At 50.7% G+C, this 17,517-nt stretch overlaps 1 protein-coding gene across 7 annotated transcripts in view; it reads right to left on the reverse strand.

The window, feature by feature from the left end:
* The window catches only part of SSBP3 (single stranded DNA binding protein 3), a 180,045-nt gene that overhangs the window by 23,823 nt on the left and 138,705 nt on the right, over positions 1-17,517 (reverse strand). For 3 of the 7 annotated variants that reach the window (XM_064282008.1, XM_064282009.1, XM_064282011.1), the window contains exons 6-7: positions 3,688-3,768; positions 2,685-2,744 (exon numbers count right to left, since the gene is read on the reverse strand). The exons of 2 other annotated variants lie outside the window; for them this stretch is intronic. In XM_064282008.1, the coding sequence (XP_064138078.1) occupies positions 2,685-2,744; positions 3,688-3,768 (141 nt within the window). The remainder of the gene's footprint in view (positions 1-2,684; positions 2,745-3,687; positions 3,769-17,517) is intronic. 2 more of the 7 variants (XM_064282010.1, XM_064282012.1) reach the window with 1 other exon arrangement.

Raw genomic sequence — 17,517 nt, forward strand, 5'->3', positions numbered from 1 at the left:
TGTGACAGCCTGGGGAGGACCTGAAGTTCACCAAGTGGCATTTGGCACCTGCTGTGTCCATCTGCCCAGGGAGGCTTGAGTGTCTCTCTCCAATCCCTGGACCCACTCTGACCTCTCACTCTCTCCCAGCCCCGCTTCCTCGCCCCCAGGCTCCCAAGCTCTGACTTACTTGGCTGGTGTGTTTGCCCACTTCACGGATTGGGGTTTTCACAGGGTCGTGTTATAGGACTCTGAGCGGACACAGGGAGGCCTGCCTCTGAGGCTGCCTGGTTTGAAGGATCCCAACATGTTGAGGTGGGTAGATAGGGGACCTCTGGGTCATTGGCTACAACCTTCTGCCCAGTATAGTAACCAGCACCTCCACCTAACCCAGGTAGGTCAGCGTGGGGGTTTGGCAATCACTCCCTCTCTAAGGAGCCCAGTATTGACCACCAGTTCCTGTTGGAAGCTCCTCTTTGGATTCCCCTAACCCTACTGTGTCAGGACTCCAGGGGCAAAGGTGGGCCGTCCAGAGGTTCCAAGAGGGCCTGGCAGTTACCTCCCTTATTGCCTCACTGGGGTGATCCTGAGATGGGGAAAGACCCAGGTGAAAGGGTCTCCCATTGAGAAGCCTGAAGCCCTCAGAAGTAAGAAAGGGATGTGTGTGGGAGTGCTGTCTGATAATCCCCCTCCTCTCCTAAACCGAGCTGCACCCCACTGTTCACCAACCACTCTCACTCGAAAACAAGCAACACTCTATACACAACCCTAAACCTCTGACCCAGGGAGGCTGGCTCTAGGAGACTTGTGGCCTCTCGTTCTCATCACCCCAGAGGACCCAAACTTAAAAAGGGCCATGTGAGCGTGAGCAAGTCTCTCTGCCTCTGCTTCCTGAACCTGTCGCAGGAGTGGGCTGAGCCAACACATGGAGCACAGAGGCGTCTGCCCAACTGACAGCTCTGGCTGATGCCCCTCCAAGGAAGCCCCATGTGTGATACCTGCTCAAGGGGCACATCCCTCTTTGGAAGACAAACATTTCTTGAGTTCATAGGAAACTGGTTTTCCAATGTGTAATGCACGGTGCAGATGACGGATTTATCCTCCATTTGCTTAGACGCTTGTTCATGCTTAAATGCTATACAGAAACATACATGCCTACACTCCGTGTCCCTCAACTGCCAAAGGAAGGTCCACAGTGATGGTTAGGGAGTCTCTGGACTCCCCGCCGGACCAACGCCAGTCTGGGTCAAGGGGAGCCATGGGTGGGCAGGAGGAACCCCACTGCAGGGGCCCAGGTATACAACAACAAAGGCCCCCTTGGTGACCAGTTAAAAACAAAGGCAGAAGCAGCCATTTTACAACTAACTATTGAAGGTAACAGAATGGGGCAGAGTGGAGTAGAAACTGCCCTGGACCAGGAGCAGAAGGGAGCCAGGAACTTTGGGAACTCACTCGTTCACTATGACCTTCCGTTTCCTCATCTGTGATGTATCTAAAGGTCCCTTTCTGCTCAAAAGCTGGCTCTAGTTCTTCTATCCAAATATGTCCCCATCATGTCAGAGAAAACAGGAAACAAAGGACTTTAGGAGAAAAATAAAGTGGGAAACCTGATAGGCAAGACCTGGGAAATTTAACTTTAAAACCAGAAAGCTCAGGTTAAAATCAGAGGCATCTCTCTATAGTTCCTGTATCAGCTCACTCCATGGCTCTTCTGCAGAGCCTCAGGACCAGAAGGAATCATACTCAAATAATGCCAGTCTAGTCGGTAACTGAGTTTCCTGCTCCAAGGGCATCTATGGTTGGATGGGCTGGTGCTGGTGTCAGATTTTTTGAAGAGTTTTTGCAAAGTCACTGCAAAAGTTATGTTAAAAAAATATTTTGCCCCCCCCCCCCAATTTTTCTTCTTTTTGGTATGAAAAGAAATTTCCCTGATGTTTCTTTACACTCTCTTTTAAGCCAGTGTGTCCTCAAAAAGGCATCTATGTATCTTTAGCTCTCCAGTCCCCCTCCTGGCCCTGGGATGGGCTGAACTAAGGAGGGCAGCATGGAGGCTGATTTCTCCAGACCACCTAGAACTGCCAACCCTAATGGGACGGTGTAAGGCACATGACCCCAGGCTGCAAAGCCCACCCCGTAAGCAGAACACTTTTCTAATTATGTGAACAAATCCCTTCTTGTTTTGAGTTGGGTCTGGAAAGCAGGCAGACATTGCTGAAAAACTCACAAACGCCCTGCCCCACTGCACCCAGGCTCCTGATCTAAGCATTCCTACGGGCCATTTCTCCCCCTAATAGCAGGATTATATTTACCAGCTTTGGCAATTCTCAAAAGCTTCCAGGAAAAAGAAATGCACGTTGTCAATTAACTTCATTAAGGAGGAAGACCCTCTTCCAAGAAGGGGCTGGAAGAGATGGGCAGGGGCATTTCCGCCTTCTTTAGAATCGCTGAAACACTGCACTCCCACCCCCGCTGCTCCTGCTGCTGCCTTCTGATGTCCAGCACCGACTGCCAAAAGCCCACCAGCTGAGAGGCAGGTGAAACGGTAGGAGAGGGGGCTGCACCCTCTCTTGGGATCCCCTTGTAAGCTATTTCTTCACCCCCCAATCCTTTTTTCCAAATTTTGATTTGAGTCAAAGTCCAACTTTGGACTTTGGGGCCAAGGGCAGCCAAAGGAAAGGGAGAGAGAACATGAAAAGGTACAGTACCTGGTTTCCCATTCTGATCGGGGGCCTGGGGCCGCCTGCGTATCGCGGTGACATAAAAGGCTGCAATTACAGGGGATCAGTTCAATGACAGCCTGCACTACTGCACAGTGACAAACACAAATGCTCTCCACTCCACAAAGTCCAGTTTTGTTACGACTAGTGATCTTTTAAACTCTCTTTCTCCCAGTGGCCTCTTCCCTCTTGGCAAAGCTTCCTTTGGGCAAAGGGAAGAATAGATCCGCACAACGTGCGTGTCCCCGACTCTGTGTAGTTCACAGGGAGCTACTCTGGGTGGAGGGGTAGCAGCTGGGACTCTGCGGAGGATGCTGGAGAACAAGTAAATCAGTTCGGGGGAAAGAAGGGAACCTCTGCTCTTGGCGAGGGCAAATAAAAGGTTAAGAAAAAGGGTCTGTAAATAAAATTTCAAGGGTCTGCAGACAAAGCTGAACACAAGCACACATGCGCACGCACACACACAAAATCCACTGACAAAGACAGATGGGGGCAGGGAGCGAGGGTCCAAGGGGGGAAAACACAACGGAAAAAGTGTCACGGGGCAGGAGGCTCCCTAGCTGAACGCAAGGGAATGGGCAGGGAAGCTTTCTCAGCAGCGAGAGCACACAAAGAAAAGGCTAGGGATGCAGCTCCGGTTACAAACGAATGGTTAACCAAACTCAAAAACCAAACCAAAAGTGAGAGAGGAAAAAACAAAAACGCAAAGGCCGCTGACAAGGTCACAGAAATATTTTGTCTTTTCTTTTGGTATCATATCCAAGCTGGGTGTGATGGTCAAGGAATGAAGGCTGTCTTTAAGAAAAAAAAAAGAAAGAAAGAAAAGTTGGTTGTTTCTTTCTTTTTTTTTTAATTTAATTCATCAGTAAAGACTTGAAGGCAATGGCTAGAGCACATTTTGATTTTTGTTTTTCCTCTGCTGGCTCTCTCTTTCCTCCGCACCCCGCGCCCCCTGGCCAGCCGGCGGGAGGGCGAGCCACAGCTCGTTTACCTGACTGTGGGGTCCCATCATGCTGCTAGGATTGTGAGGTGGAGGCTGTGCGTGCGGCGAGGGCTGTGACCCCGGAGGACCCTGTGAGGCCAGACAGTAGAGGCAGGTTATAGATCACAGCACATGGAGAAGCGCAGGAGAAGCTTAAAAGAACAAAAATAAAACCAAAACGAAGGGTGGGCGGCGGGCGTGCAGGGGGTGGGCTCTGGTTGGCGGTGGGGTGGTGGAGCTGCTGCTTGGGTCGCTGGCTCAACAGTGTAAAACGAGGAGCCGGAGGGAGAGAAGCTGATCAATACATTCACATGGGATTGAAAAGAATAAAAAATAAAATCAAGCACCTTTGTCAAACCACACAGAGTAAAGTCCCAGACACAGTCGACCATTTGAACAGCGTTTGCCATGTTAAATACGTTGGCTAGGACAGGCTAAGAGAGACTGCAGTGACACCCAGAAATGGGGTGCTATGGATGCCATCTGACCCACTCTGCCAAGTACTCAAGGTGGAGGCATAACCGACATTCACAGAGCATGTGGGAAGGACCAGGTCAGGCCCTGCCCTCAATGAGCTCACAGTCTGGGGGGACAGACATGAGGCTGCAGATAACACCAGGCAGGATTCAGCCAGGTGAGTGAGAGGCCCAAGCAATGACTCTACAGAGAGATGGGAGCCAGGATAGGCTTCCCCGAGGGCACTGATGGATGAAAGAGAACAGGGCCAGAGGAACGAAATGGCACCAGAGATTGAACAAATGGGGGAAAGACAGGAACAGACAGTTACTGAACGCCCACTAAGTGCCAGGTGATGGGCCATTAATTTGCCTACACTTCAAAACAGCCCAATGAAGTAGGGTTTTTTCATTCTATTCTAAAGATGAGGAATCTGAGTCTTAAGGGATGAAGGAACTTGGCCTTGGCCACACAACTGGTACGTGGCAGAAGCAGGACAAGAAGCCCAATGGGTCCAAGGCCCACCCCCACAGCTCCAGCAGAGACAGGGATGTATGCAGAGGTTCAGAGAACAGGGGTGGAAGCTCCCATCTGTGGGCAGGTAGGTGGTGGGGTTAGGTTTCCCACTGCAGACAGTAATGCATCCACCATTGCACCCACTGTTCCCAGCCAACCCCCAAAGCTGTGGACTACCCTGCCCTCTACTCCCCCTAGAAGAGACAGGCAGATGAATTCACTTAAACCACATGGTCGGTCAAACTGTGGGCTACAACCCATCAGTGGGCCATGAAATCAATTTAGTGGGCTGCAACCACCATTTTTTAAAAACCCAAAACAGAATTAAAAAAAAAAAAACCAGAACTTTGTGTTTTAAGACAGATACTTTTCGTTAACCTTTGTTTCATCTGTAAATATACACACACACGTGTGCATTCTGGGTCGCAACGTCAAATGCACTTCCTACTGTGAGCCACAGCCAGAACGCGAAGCGTCCTGGTGTGGGCACAACTTCCTGCCCACCCCTCGCCATCATGGAGCTGGACACTTGTACAGCTGGGTGACACACCCCAGCTTCTCTGTCCATGACTGTGCTGTTATCCCTGCGAGTTTCTTTTAAGAAATATTCAAAACATGCACTAGGTATGGGTGTGGCTAAATTAGAAAAGAGAGGGAGAGAGAATCCTGACTAGGTAGGGTTTCCTTCCTCAGTCTTCTCTGTTGAAGCCAGGGAGCGAGCCTCCTGCTGCTCAGGAAACACAGCCTAGGTTGGGGTGATGGCGGCAGGTGGACGGGGACTGTGCCGATGGTGGCGCCCAGGAGAGGTGTGTAGAGAAAGACGCGGGGCCTGAAAAGGAACCCGAGGGGGGCACTGAAGATGGGCCTGTGAGTTTCTTGGACCAGAGAGAGGCTGCTCGCTTCCGGAAAGCCACGCGGAGCAGATGTTCCCCTACCTGCCACGCTACTAATTTCAACAAGTGTGTGTCTTTCTAGCGGCTGCCAGCAACGGCATGGTTTGTTACCATGAGCAATTTTCTTAATTAACAGACATTAATTAGCCATTTAGCAATTTTGCAAGCATTTGTTTAGCGGCTTTCCTAAACATGAATACCACTGTGATAATGGCACTGATTAGAGGGTCCCCTAATTAACAGTACAGGGAAGGAAAATTGAAATCACATAAATTAAAAAGGGAGGGGAAGTTAATGAAGGCGGGACATATTTGCACCTGCAAGTCTTTTGTACCACAAAACTTGGGTGTAATGTAAACAAAATAAGATAATTTGAAGCCAACCCCCCAAAAAAGGGAAAATAAAAAGAGCAGGGGAGAAGTGCTCAAGGGTGAGGTCCAGTTGCCAAGAAGGGGCAACAGGCATTCGTGGGCTCCATAACTCCTCAGCTCTTGGCAAGAAGGAAGCTCCTCCTGCCTCGACTCACAACCCTTCCTCACAGCACTGAGCGCTTCTCCCTCAGCGTGAGTGAGTGTGGGGCTCTGGGCAAGCCACTCACACCTCTGTACCCCCTCATCAGAGGGGCTCCATTTTATATCAGAGAAAATGTAAGTAAAGGACCCAGGGGTGTCTGACACACGGCGCGGCCTCAATCGGCGGCAGCACTGTTATCAAGGGCCAATATTCAAACCCAGGTCTGGGCAGCTCTGCCTGTTGTCCCGAGCTGCCTCCTGGCCCTGCACATTAGCACAGCTTGGGTGCAGGACTCCTCCTGGGAGGTTCAGAATGCAGAGCTGGGGTGTGTGGCTTACCTCTGCACTTTCCTGTCACCTGTCAGACCCGAGGGACTGGTCACTGAGTGGATGTGGCACAGCCTGCTCTCAGTGTGGCTGACTTAAGACCAAACCTCCCGATGAGCAGAGGACCAGGGGTGGCAGGGGTGAGGCTGGACAGTGAGGCTTTGCTTGTGGGGCGAAGTGGGAAGAGGCTGTGAAATCTGGGGAGGGAACAGCAGCCCAGAGTCTCCCCTCTGCCCTGGAGACTGGGAGCCCAGGCCAGCTGGTGGTACCCAGAGAGAAATACCTGGCAGGCCAGCTAGTATCCAGAGAGAAATCCCTACCACAATCCCGATGCAGGTGAAGATCAAGCCCAGTACCCACCTCCCCAGCACAAAGCTCCTCTCCCACCCTAGCCAGGTGCTGCTCAGGAACCAGGCTCTACTCACAGACCCCCCCTCCGCCCCACCCTACCCCCCCAGCACTAATGGGAACTCTGTGATTAGAAAGCTTTTCTCATGCTGAGCCCAAAACTTACCATTTCTCCAATGGTCACCCCATCCACCCCAGACTCCGTCTGCAGCATCTCTGCCACTTCCACTCAGCTCCACAGAGAGCTCCAGGTAGAGTGGTGATGGCAGACACACTGAGGACAGGGCTGGTGTGGCTGTGGTGCCTGTCTGTGGACTGTACCCTCTGTGCCTGGGCTGGGTCCCTAACAGGGTATGTAATATCACAGGGGGATCTTGCTCAGCCTGGTACGTTCTCAGGAGCAGAGGGTGCATCCCTGTGTTTGGGGGAAACATTGGCTTCTGCAGAGAAGACAGATGGGCTGCCCACCTCCACGAGGAAGCATGGCCTCTGCTGCCCAGTGTTTTATTAGGCCACCAAAAAGTGGTCTTCTTAATGCAGGTCTGGAGAAAACAGACTTCATGGCTTTTCAACCCCCTTACCCACTTGGGCCAAAGGCTACACTGAGCCAGACCAAAAAAGGCCCCTATTTGGGGATTTATTTAACCTTTGTTGGGATGGAGGCTTCTCTCTTGTCCAAGTCACTTCCTCCCCTTGTCTTCCAGCCTCTGAACAGATCTGGCAGAGAAGTCCATGGAGGGATGCAAGTGGTCAAGAAAGGCAAAGTTGAAAACACTCATCAGTTATCCCACGCAGGACAACTCCCCTGTGGGGCCTTCGTGGCTTCCACTTGCTGAAAGTTTTTGAAGAATACAAAATAAGTGTGTCTGGAAGCCTGCTCGGCTGGGAGAACCTCTGTGCCCAGCTCCGTTTAGCACATACCCCGCAAGGACCTGAGAGGCTTTCTGTCCAGGTGCTGCCTAATTAAGCCTCCTGGCATGCCACAGATGAGGAACACAGATGTTGGGCTAGACCAGGGTAGCCAGGTGCCCCTTTCTGGAAGCTTAAAGAGAGCAGCACCTGCCCCAGGGGGCACCTGCTTCTCTAGTGACTCTGACAGATCTGCCATCCTTCCCTCCAACATGCTCATTCACAGAGAAGAAGAGTAACCTGTCCAAGACCACAGACAAAGTAGGTGGCTTAGCCATGCATGCCTCCTAACTCCAGCACAGGGTTCTCTTCGTCACATCATGTCCCCAGTCATGTCTATTTTGTTAAGAAAATGGATTTTGGAAAGAACTGGGTTTGAATCCTGGCTCCAAGATTGTTTTCTCATCCATGAAATGGGGACAATTACAGTAATAATAACAAGGCGATATAGCCCGCAGACTTGACATGGCCTTTACCTGCAACAGTTCACTCAATCCTTGACTCTTCACAGTAATTTCGCAGTGGACGAACTGAGGCTCAGAAAGGTGAAGCCACTGGTCCAAGGTTGTGGTTTTAGGTGGTGGAGCCAGAACTCAAAGCCAGGTCTAATTCTAGAGCCCAGGGGGTCTACCCCACCCTTCTACAAGCCAGCGAGTAGGCGCCTCCGTGGCATGTGCCAAGGCACAAAAGGTGAGGCACAAGCAGGAACGGATGCTAGAGGCTGAAGAACTTGTGGGTACATCTCATCTACCCAGGAGTGTCCTTGATGCTGGCCTCTTGTGTGTCCAGTGGCACCATGCCAGGGCACGGAGATGCATCAGCCACGTCCTGGCCTCGGGAGCTCTAAGCCTACTTGGGGAGAATGATGAGGACACAGTGGCAGACAGGTTCTACTGTCTGCTTAAACCGGCACGGCCTACCTTGATCATACTTTCCAGACAGGCAAACTGAGGCCCAGAGTGGTCATAAGATGTAGGTGAGGTCCCTTAATGAGCAAAAAGGGAGCTGGGATGAGAACTTGGGCCCCTGACTGTTCAGAACTCTTTCCTGGTCACTGCCCTTCACAGGGTGGCAGGGAGGAGAATCTGAGCCTGGGGAGAGAGCCCAGCACAGTGACATCCCTGCTTAGGGGCAGCAGCCACTAAATATGGGAAAATGAGGCAGGAAATACAGCCACTTCCTCTCCGGGCCTTCACTCTGCCCCCAGGCCCTGCTAATGGGCTTGCCATTCCCTCTCAGCCCTTCCCAAGCTCTCTGACCGGAGATACATAACCCCCGCACTTCCTTTTTATTCTTTTTCCTGTAATTTCACCATTGGGTAGTGTTACATCTAGCAGCTTCTGAGAGCCACTTAGGCAGGGCCCAGGAGGCAATGCTGTGGGTGTGATCAAGGCAAACGCTGGGCATTTCACTAAAACTCTGAAGTCTGGACACAGAGTTTAGTGGAAAAGCCTTTACCAGCATCAACGTGGTTGGGGAACAGAGCACTCCCCCAGCACAACCAATTAAAGGTCTCTGAGGAAAAGCATTTCAGAACGTCAGCAGGACCCACCTACCCTTCCCGGTTATGTTTTGGGTCAAGTCCCCATACTTCACCCAAACCCATCCTCTGAGAGACAGTCCTGTGGCATTATAGAAAAAGTATGGGAGTTACACAGACCCGAGTTTGAACCCTAGCTCTCCTCCAGTACGAGCTGTGAGACCAATGTCCTAATTGCCCTCAGCTTGGTTTTCTTGTAAGTAAAACAGAGATCATTCTATAAATATTATAGGGGTGTGACCAGGCACACAGAAGGTTCCCATCTTCCATGGGCTTTCATGCCTCAATAGTCACTGACTTTCCATTTCCCAGGAAAGTGGGAGCTTGACTTTTCAGCCTCATAGCCTTTGCTCATGCTCCCTCTGCCGGGAATGCCCTCAGCCTATTGAAACACCCTGCTTCCCTTCTTCATGAAGCCTTTCCTCTCTACCCAGTCAAGTGCTGTCTGAATGTGGAAGGTTCCTCTTCTGACCTCAGTTCTGGGTCCTGTTACGTGAGGTGGTATCTCCCACCAGACTGTGGGCTCCTCTAGGGGAGTAACTACTGCCTGTCCAGTCCTACATGTCCACCAGGCAGGGCCCAGACAGAGTGAACGTGACTCAGCCAGCAGGCAGACCACACGCCACAGTTCAGAGTCACATCTAACAAGTCCCTGAGTAGGCACATCTAACACCTCTGGGTTCAAGAAACCGGGAAACAAAGTTGGTACTAACAGGTTAACCAAGCTGGTCCTCTGAGCTAAAAGACTGTGGGAGGATAACTCCTTAAAATTAAAAACCAGATAAAAAATTAAATCTGCTTTGATTTTTTTTTTTTTTTAAGCAGAAAAGTAATAAAAACTATGTGCTATTTTCATATTCCCAGAAACTCTCTGCTCCTTTACCAAGCACCATCCCACATTATTCGAAACTGCCTTCCCTGTCTGGAAACCATGGACTCGCAGAGAAACAGAGCCGAGACTTAATTCCCAGGCTTTGGGGATTCACAGGCATGTCTGGGAGAGAGGGTGAAGGAGGACAGGGTATGGCCAGTGGCCAGAGCATTGGTTTTGAAACCCAAAAGCACTAGGGTTGGAGACCTGGCTTCACAATGCTGGCTTCAGATTGCTCATCTGTAAAGTGGGGTAGGCAGTTCAGTGTATACTCACAGGGTCCAAAAAGCTATAAGGGTCCTTTAACTGCCAAGTGCCACCCCAAGAGAAAGCAACGTCATTACCAGCGGCAAGCTGAGCGTCTCCCAGCACCCACTGAGGCCAAATCTGCTTTTCTCCTTCTCAGAAGGCCTTCAGGGAACGTGAGCTTGGAGCTTTAGGTTACTAAGAGATAAAACACTCCACACATCCCTGTCCCTCCTAAAAACGGGGGCCACTGCTGTGGTGAGGCTGAGGAGTAGCTTTATCGACCAGCAGCGGGAGACGGAAGGAACTGCACTACCGGTGGCCTGTGTAATCCGCCTGTTGGGCATGTCGTCTTAATTGAGTGAATATAAAATTACATTAATTATACACATGGCAAAAGGCATACGACAGACAATCCAATTTAGTCCTTGGACACAAATGCAGATGGAAAACACCGTAAGCCCATTCTGGGGAGAGGGCCAAGGTGTACTCATGTGCCACTGACAGCCCATCAGTCAATGCTGTCTGCCTCCACCCTCCCTCCCTGCAGTGGGAGCTGACCACCCAGGGGGTGACAGAGCAGAAGGAGCCACTTTAAAATGCAGCTCATCAGAGGAAAAGTTACTTCCTTATTTTGACCCATGGGAATGAACTCGGCCGTAGCTTGGAGAGATGCCCTCCTATCTTGCTTCAATCTGTCCCCTTGCGGAGGAAGCAGTGTGTGTGTGCGTGTATGGGGGAGAGTTGGAGCTGGACATCCCAAGTCAAGGGTAGAAAGGAACCATCAGCCTGTGCACCCAGTGCAGGGCCTGGCACACCTACGCACAGCAGGTCCTCGGGGCTGAGCTGGGCCACATGGAAGTGGTTCCTTCAATGACATGGGAACCAACAGGAGGAGCGTTAGGGCCACACCATCTGCAGAGTACCCACCCAGGCTTGGGCGCTGCCCCCAGAGGGCTCACAGCCAGGCGAGGATCCTGGCTGCCTGAAAGGTGAGCCCTCAACAATTGTGACCTCCATGGGCACCGGGTGAGGGGTCCTGTGGCCTGCCAGGGAGAGGTCTGGCAAGTGAGGGCCCATCATTCTGGGAATGACGGGTGAGTCATCACACAGAGGGAGCAGGAATGTACATAATGTCTCCTCCCCTCTGGGGTCACCTCTGCACAAACAGCAAGAATCCTCACAGCCACTGATATCCACTCTGTGCAAAGATCAGCAAAAGGTTCGCTGATTTCCATCTGAGCAAAGGCCCCATCTGACCACCCTTCCTTCCGAGGAGCCGGGGCAGCACTGGACAGACTGACAGTTGTGAATCTGGCTTCCCAGGATGGCCCCATGCCCACCAAGACACCCACAGGAGGCACTCAGAGAATGTCTGCACACCAGGCATACTTTCCCTGCAGAGGTGCAGCATCAGCATGCAACAGCTTCAAAACAAAAGAAGGAAATACTTGTCGTATTTTCCAGATCTAATACAGAGTTCCTGTACACACTGCTTGCTGCCTCCTCCATGCTCTGGCTGTGACTATGGCATTATACACACGGGAAGACTGAGCCTCGGGGATGTGTGCTCACCTGTCTCAGGTTTAACCTGCCTCCAAGGTCCAAGTTCGTCCCCCCGCACCAAACTGCACCCCTGGATTGAAGACCAGGGTCAGTTGTGGCACAAGAGCATGGCCGCCAAGGTGAGCTAGAGCAGGGACTGGCAGACTACAGCCTGCAGACCAACTCTGGCCTGCCACCTGTTTCTGTAAATAAAGTTTTATTGGAACACAGCCACACTCAACTGTTTGCATACTGTCGTCCACAGCTGCTTTCACTCTACAACAGCAGAAATGAGTAGCTGTAACAGAGACCATATGGCCCACAAAGACTAAAATATTTGCTATCTGGCTGGCCCTCTACAGAAAAAGTTTTCTGATTCCTGAGCTAGACGATGGCTCTCAAGACTGAAAAAGGAAAGAAAATTGAGGTCTGTAATTCTCAAGAAAGAAACAAAACAGTAAGTAGTACTATCTGGAGCCCTGGTGGTGTAGTGGTTAAGAGCTTGGCTGCTAACCAAAAGCTTAGCAGTTTGAATCCACCAGGCGCTCCTTGGAAACCCTAAGGGGCAGTTCTACTCTGTCCTATAGGGTCACTATGAGTAGAAATTGACTTGGCGGAGGCAGGTTTGGTTTATGGGTTTGGTTTCGGAGTTTATATCCATCTGATTTTAAACTCACACCTGTCCTAAGAGATAGATGAAACAAAAATTAACCCCATTTTATAAAATAGGAAAACTGAAGTCCATTAAGCTATTAACAGGGCCAAGATTTATCCAATTGAGGGCAGCCAGAATAAGTGCCAGACCAAGCCAAACCAAACCAAACAAACCGCTTGTTGTTGAGTTGATTCTGACTCACAGACACCCTTCAGGACAGAGTAGAACTGCCCCCCTAGGATTTCCAAGGCTGTGATCTTAACGGAAGCAGACTGCCACACCTTTCTCCCTCCAGGTGGCTAGTGAGTTCAAACTGCGCTGTAACCGCTGAGCCACCAGGGTTCATCAGCACCACACCAGGTGTCAGCAAACTTGAATTCCAGGTCTCCCACCAAAATCCGTGTAACCTTAGGAATGTCACCAATCTCTGAGCCCCCGGTTTTCTTGGCCATTGGTCTTGAACAAAAGATCTTTTTCATAACACAATAACCAGCATTCATGTCCAGCAGGCCCCAGAGTACTCCTTGCTGACAATCTTAACAATTCCATTCTTGCCACAGTGCTGGAGAGCCAGTTCTTCCCTCACTGCCAGCAAAAACATTTGGGGACCTTGATTCTTAGTCCTGAGCTCTTAGAGCAGGTTCAAACTCTTCAACCTTTTCCTGTGGGGTCATTTCAGCCAGGAAAGGGCTGGACCTAGAATGGCTGTGGTTGGGATGGAGGCAAGAGCTAAGACACGTAACTTCACCTCCAGCTGCTAAACTCCTGGAGGCCTCCCTTCTTGAGATCCTGTGTGTGGATGTGTGTCTGTGGGTGTGCATGTCTCCACACAATGGAGTACTCTTTTCTTGAGTGCAGGAAAAAGCATTAGTACCCAGAATGACTAGGCAGAACCCTCTAGCTGGCTATGCATCCAACCACGGGGTACCAACACCCTGGGCCAAGTATGTGCTAAGCACTGGAGCCACACAAATCAGCAGTACTCTTTGTCCTCCACCCCCGCCCCTCCTAAGAGTCACAGGCTGGTTGGAATGGTCAAGGTGTAACTAATACTACAGCAACACCACAATGCAGGCAGGTACCAAAGGCACTGGGGAGTGAGGGGGCCGCCATTGCACAACCAGAACCTTAAAGGATGAACAGGTTTCCCCTGCCAGAGAACAAGGGGAAGGGGATTGTGAGCAGAGAACAGCATCTGTGCAGCACAGAGGCAGGAGTGGACATTGCACCAGAGGGCCTCATGACCCAAGATGGTGACCACAGGCTAGATCCACCAGGCCAAGGACTGGAGGCATTGACTGTGGGAACTTGACCCTTAAATGTGTGTCTTGGAAATCTCTAATGCATTCCTCTCCTTCCCAAAGGTGTTTCTATGTCCTCGTTCAAGTTAGAAATGAAGACTGGTTGCTGGCAAACAGTGAGTTCATAGCTGTCTAGGGGTGCTAATTCCCATCTCTTGCTGACTACCCCTACAGTAAGAAAACCCACTAGATTCTTGTCTCCTTCCATCCTACCCCACTTCTCCACTAAACCACACTCCAGCCCTCTTTTATGCTGACAAAGAAGCTGGAATCCAATGACCCAGGTGAGGGTTTCCAATGCCCGTTCCCAGCCGTGTGGGTTGCTGGCCAGGATCCAGACAGCACACTTCTCCCTCCCTGATTCTACTCATTGCAGAAGAGACCAGCGCTGGAGGAAGTGGGTAGGCAGAGATGGGCTCAGGACCCAGAACCACACCAGTCCCTTGGAACACAGGGCAAGGACACCTGCCTTGCCAGGGGAACCAAATCCTCTTCCCCTGCCAAAAGATTGCCTTTTGCTCTGAAAATGGATAGCGCTGCAAAGAGGCAGCTCACTCCTGCCTGCCTGCCTCCACATCACCATTTCTCCAACGCTCAGGCTCCACTGTTAATCCCGACAACATAGTGGAGATGAGGTGCATATTAAAAAGGCATTGCTTCATGTACCCAGAGAATTCCTGCTCTACTTTAAGCTCTCCAGACACAAGTGCGTGCATAGCCTTCCTGCCCTACCCAGTCACGCCCCGACAGACAATTCCAAAGTCATGGTTCATCATATGCAATTACAAAGGGAAATACAGGGCTCTGGAAGCCACCATCCCAAATGTCCATAATTCAACACCAATTGTCCATGAGCAGAAGAGGGCTGAACAGGGATCAGCAATACTGGCCCAAGCTTTCCCTTTTAGTTCTGCAGTACCTGGCGAACTGGGAGGGGGGTCCTTACACTGCTTCCTCCCTGAGAAGCTCAGGGAATGGCCAAGAGCTCTTTTTCCCTCCTTATCCAAGGTGAAGCAATAGGATGGGACGCTAGAAGAAACAGGTTTGGAGAGGCTGTCCATGGTCACACGTGCTGAGTGACCAACACCTGCCGAGCCTCAACAGAAATTTGAGGGGCAGGTCTGTGGCACTACTGGAAGAGCCCCTACTCGTGGGCCAGCAGCATGGCCTGTGGGTTCCTCTGAAACTCACCTGTTCCACCTGCCTCAAAGGACTGTGAGAAAACGGATGTCAAGTACGTAGTCCAGTGCCAGGAGCCGGCCCCACCAAAGGGTAGCTGCTCTTCAATACAACTGTGGCTTAGGATCCTCCCTGCCTAATGGGATCCTTCAAGAAGACCCTCCTTCTTTGAGTATGCCTTCCTTATTATCCCACTCACAGGGAACTGCCCCATCTGGCCCACAACACATAACCTGTCCTAACCTGAGCTCCAGAGCCCTGGTGGCGCAGTGGTTAAGAGTTTGGCTGCTAACCAAAAAGGCTGGCAATTCAAAACCACCAGGTGCTCCTTGGAAACCCTATGGAACAGTTCTACTGCCCTACTGGGTCGCTATGAGACAGAACTGACGCGACGACAGCAACGGGTGTGTGTGTAACCTGAGCTCCACCACCCATCTGCCAGTCTGTTGTACTGGGGTGGCTCGCATGTTGCTATGATGCTGGAAGCTATGCCACTGGTATTTCAAACACCAGTATGGTCCTTCATGGTGGACAGGTTTCAGTGGAAATTCCAGATTAGGACAGACTAGGGAGAAAGGTCTAGCCATTTACTTCTGAAAATTAGCCAATGAAAACCCTATGGATCACAACAGAATACTGTCTGATATAGTGCTGGAAGATGAGCCCCCCAGGTTGGAAGGCACTCAAAATACACAGTGTCTGCAACAACGGACTTGAACATACCAATGTTTCTGAAGATAGCACAGGATCTGACAGTATTTCACTCTGTCGTACATGGGTTGCCATGAGTCAATGGCAACTAACAATAACAATCTGAGCTCCTCTGAGGGCTAGAAGTGGCCCTCATGACTCCCACCTGATGCTAGGTTTTTTTTTTTTTGTTTGTTTGTTTGTTTAATTTTTATTGTGCTTTAAGTGAAAGTTTACAAATCAAGTCAGTCGCTCACGTAAAAACTTATATACACCTTACTACATACCCCCAATTACTCTCCCCGCAATGGGACTGCCTGCTTCCTCCTTCCACTTTCTATTTTCGTGACCATTTTGCCAGCTTCTAACCCCCTCTACCCTCCAGGCAGGAGATGCCAACATAGTCTCAAGTGTCCACCTGATGCTGGGGGGCTTTTTAGTAAACTCCACAGGAATCATCTGGGCCTGGAAATGATTCCCTATTTCACAGGTTCTACTCGTGGTCTCTGAGACCACATTACAAGGATAAGGACAACACTTTCTTTTGCCCCCAAAACCGGTGATGCCCCAGGCCTTATTTAGGATCCCAAAGGTCAATGGTCGGGTTTCTTCTGCTCCATCGGCACCACCAGGGTCCACTCCAATACTGCTGTATTTTACAGATGGGGAGACTATACGGCCTTGAAAAGTAAAGCCATCTCCTCAGAACAGACCAGATGTCTCCAAACTCTTAGACCTTTTCCACAACTCCAGACTAAGTTTATTTGGATCAGCTACTATGATCAATCTGAGGAAGGAGGACTTAATCAGATCCACATTTTGGGCATGTCTTTTTCCACCTTGGAACTAGGATGCAGTATTGAACTTTTGTCAAAGTCTTCTTGAATAAAACTGACCTGAGACTTAACAGAATAGGATTTAGAGCCTGCAAAAATGGGAGGGGAGAATTCTGCTGCCTGCAGATGTGATGGAGGGACAGAGGCTGGGTCTGGGAGCAACAGCTCTGGCCCTTGTCTCGGGATCAACAGCTGGCCAATGATGGGGTGGGGACAGCAAGGGTTGGACCAGGAAGAGCTCTGAATGTCTTACCAAGAACCTGAAACTCTTCTTTTCATGAAGGGACATCACTGATGGGAAGAGTGCTTGATGGAGGAGAATGAGCCACCCACTGACCAGTTCTCAGGTTTGAACCCCTGCTGAGAACCTACATTTCTAACAGGTTCCCAGGAAGCTATACATAAGAATCACTGGGGATCTTGCTAAATTTAGATTCTGATTCAGTGTATCTGGGGCGGAAATGCAAATTCTCAGCAGGGGTTTGAAATGAACCAGTTCAAAGCCCTGTCCACAGTTAGCACAGGCCGAAAGTCTGACCCGTGGACTATGCACACCTGGGAGCCATGGGCTGCCCGTCCCTGACCCTGGGAGCCCAGGAAGGCTAGACAGAAAGCTGTTGCTTATGAACGTGTGCTGAGAGAATGAATGATTGAAGCCTCTGGGAAGGACCCTAGTGCCGACTTCTGACATGCCTTTCATTCTGATCACATTCCCAAGCTCTTCTGTACAACTCAATGCTGGTCAGTCAGGTGGCACTAAACCTATTTTACAGGTGGGGAAACTGAAGCTCAAGCAACACTCAGGTGAAATTCACTAGTGACAGAACTCGGGTGTGCAAGCAGAGACCCACTCCCTGGGTCAGAGAGCTGTTGCCACCAGCTCACATTAAAGAGCCTGGTAAGAAAGCAATCAGAGGCTTCAGGTGGACCAGGGAACAAGGAAGGAACAAGCAAAGGGCAAGAGTCAAGGCAGCCAACAGGTCCTGCCTGTCTACCCTGTGCTGGCACTGGGCAG

Source organism: Loxodonta africana, chromosome 3, assembly GCF_030014295.1.
Source record: "Loxodonta africana isolate mLoxAfr1 chromosome 3, mLoxAfr1.hap2, whole genome shotgun sequence".
Classification (NCBI taxonomy): Eukaryota; Metazoa; Chordata; class Mammalia; order Proboscidea; family Elephantidae; genus Loxodonta; species Loxodonta africana.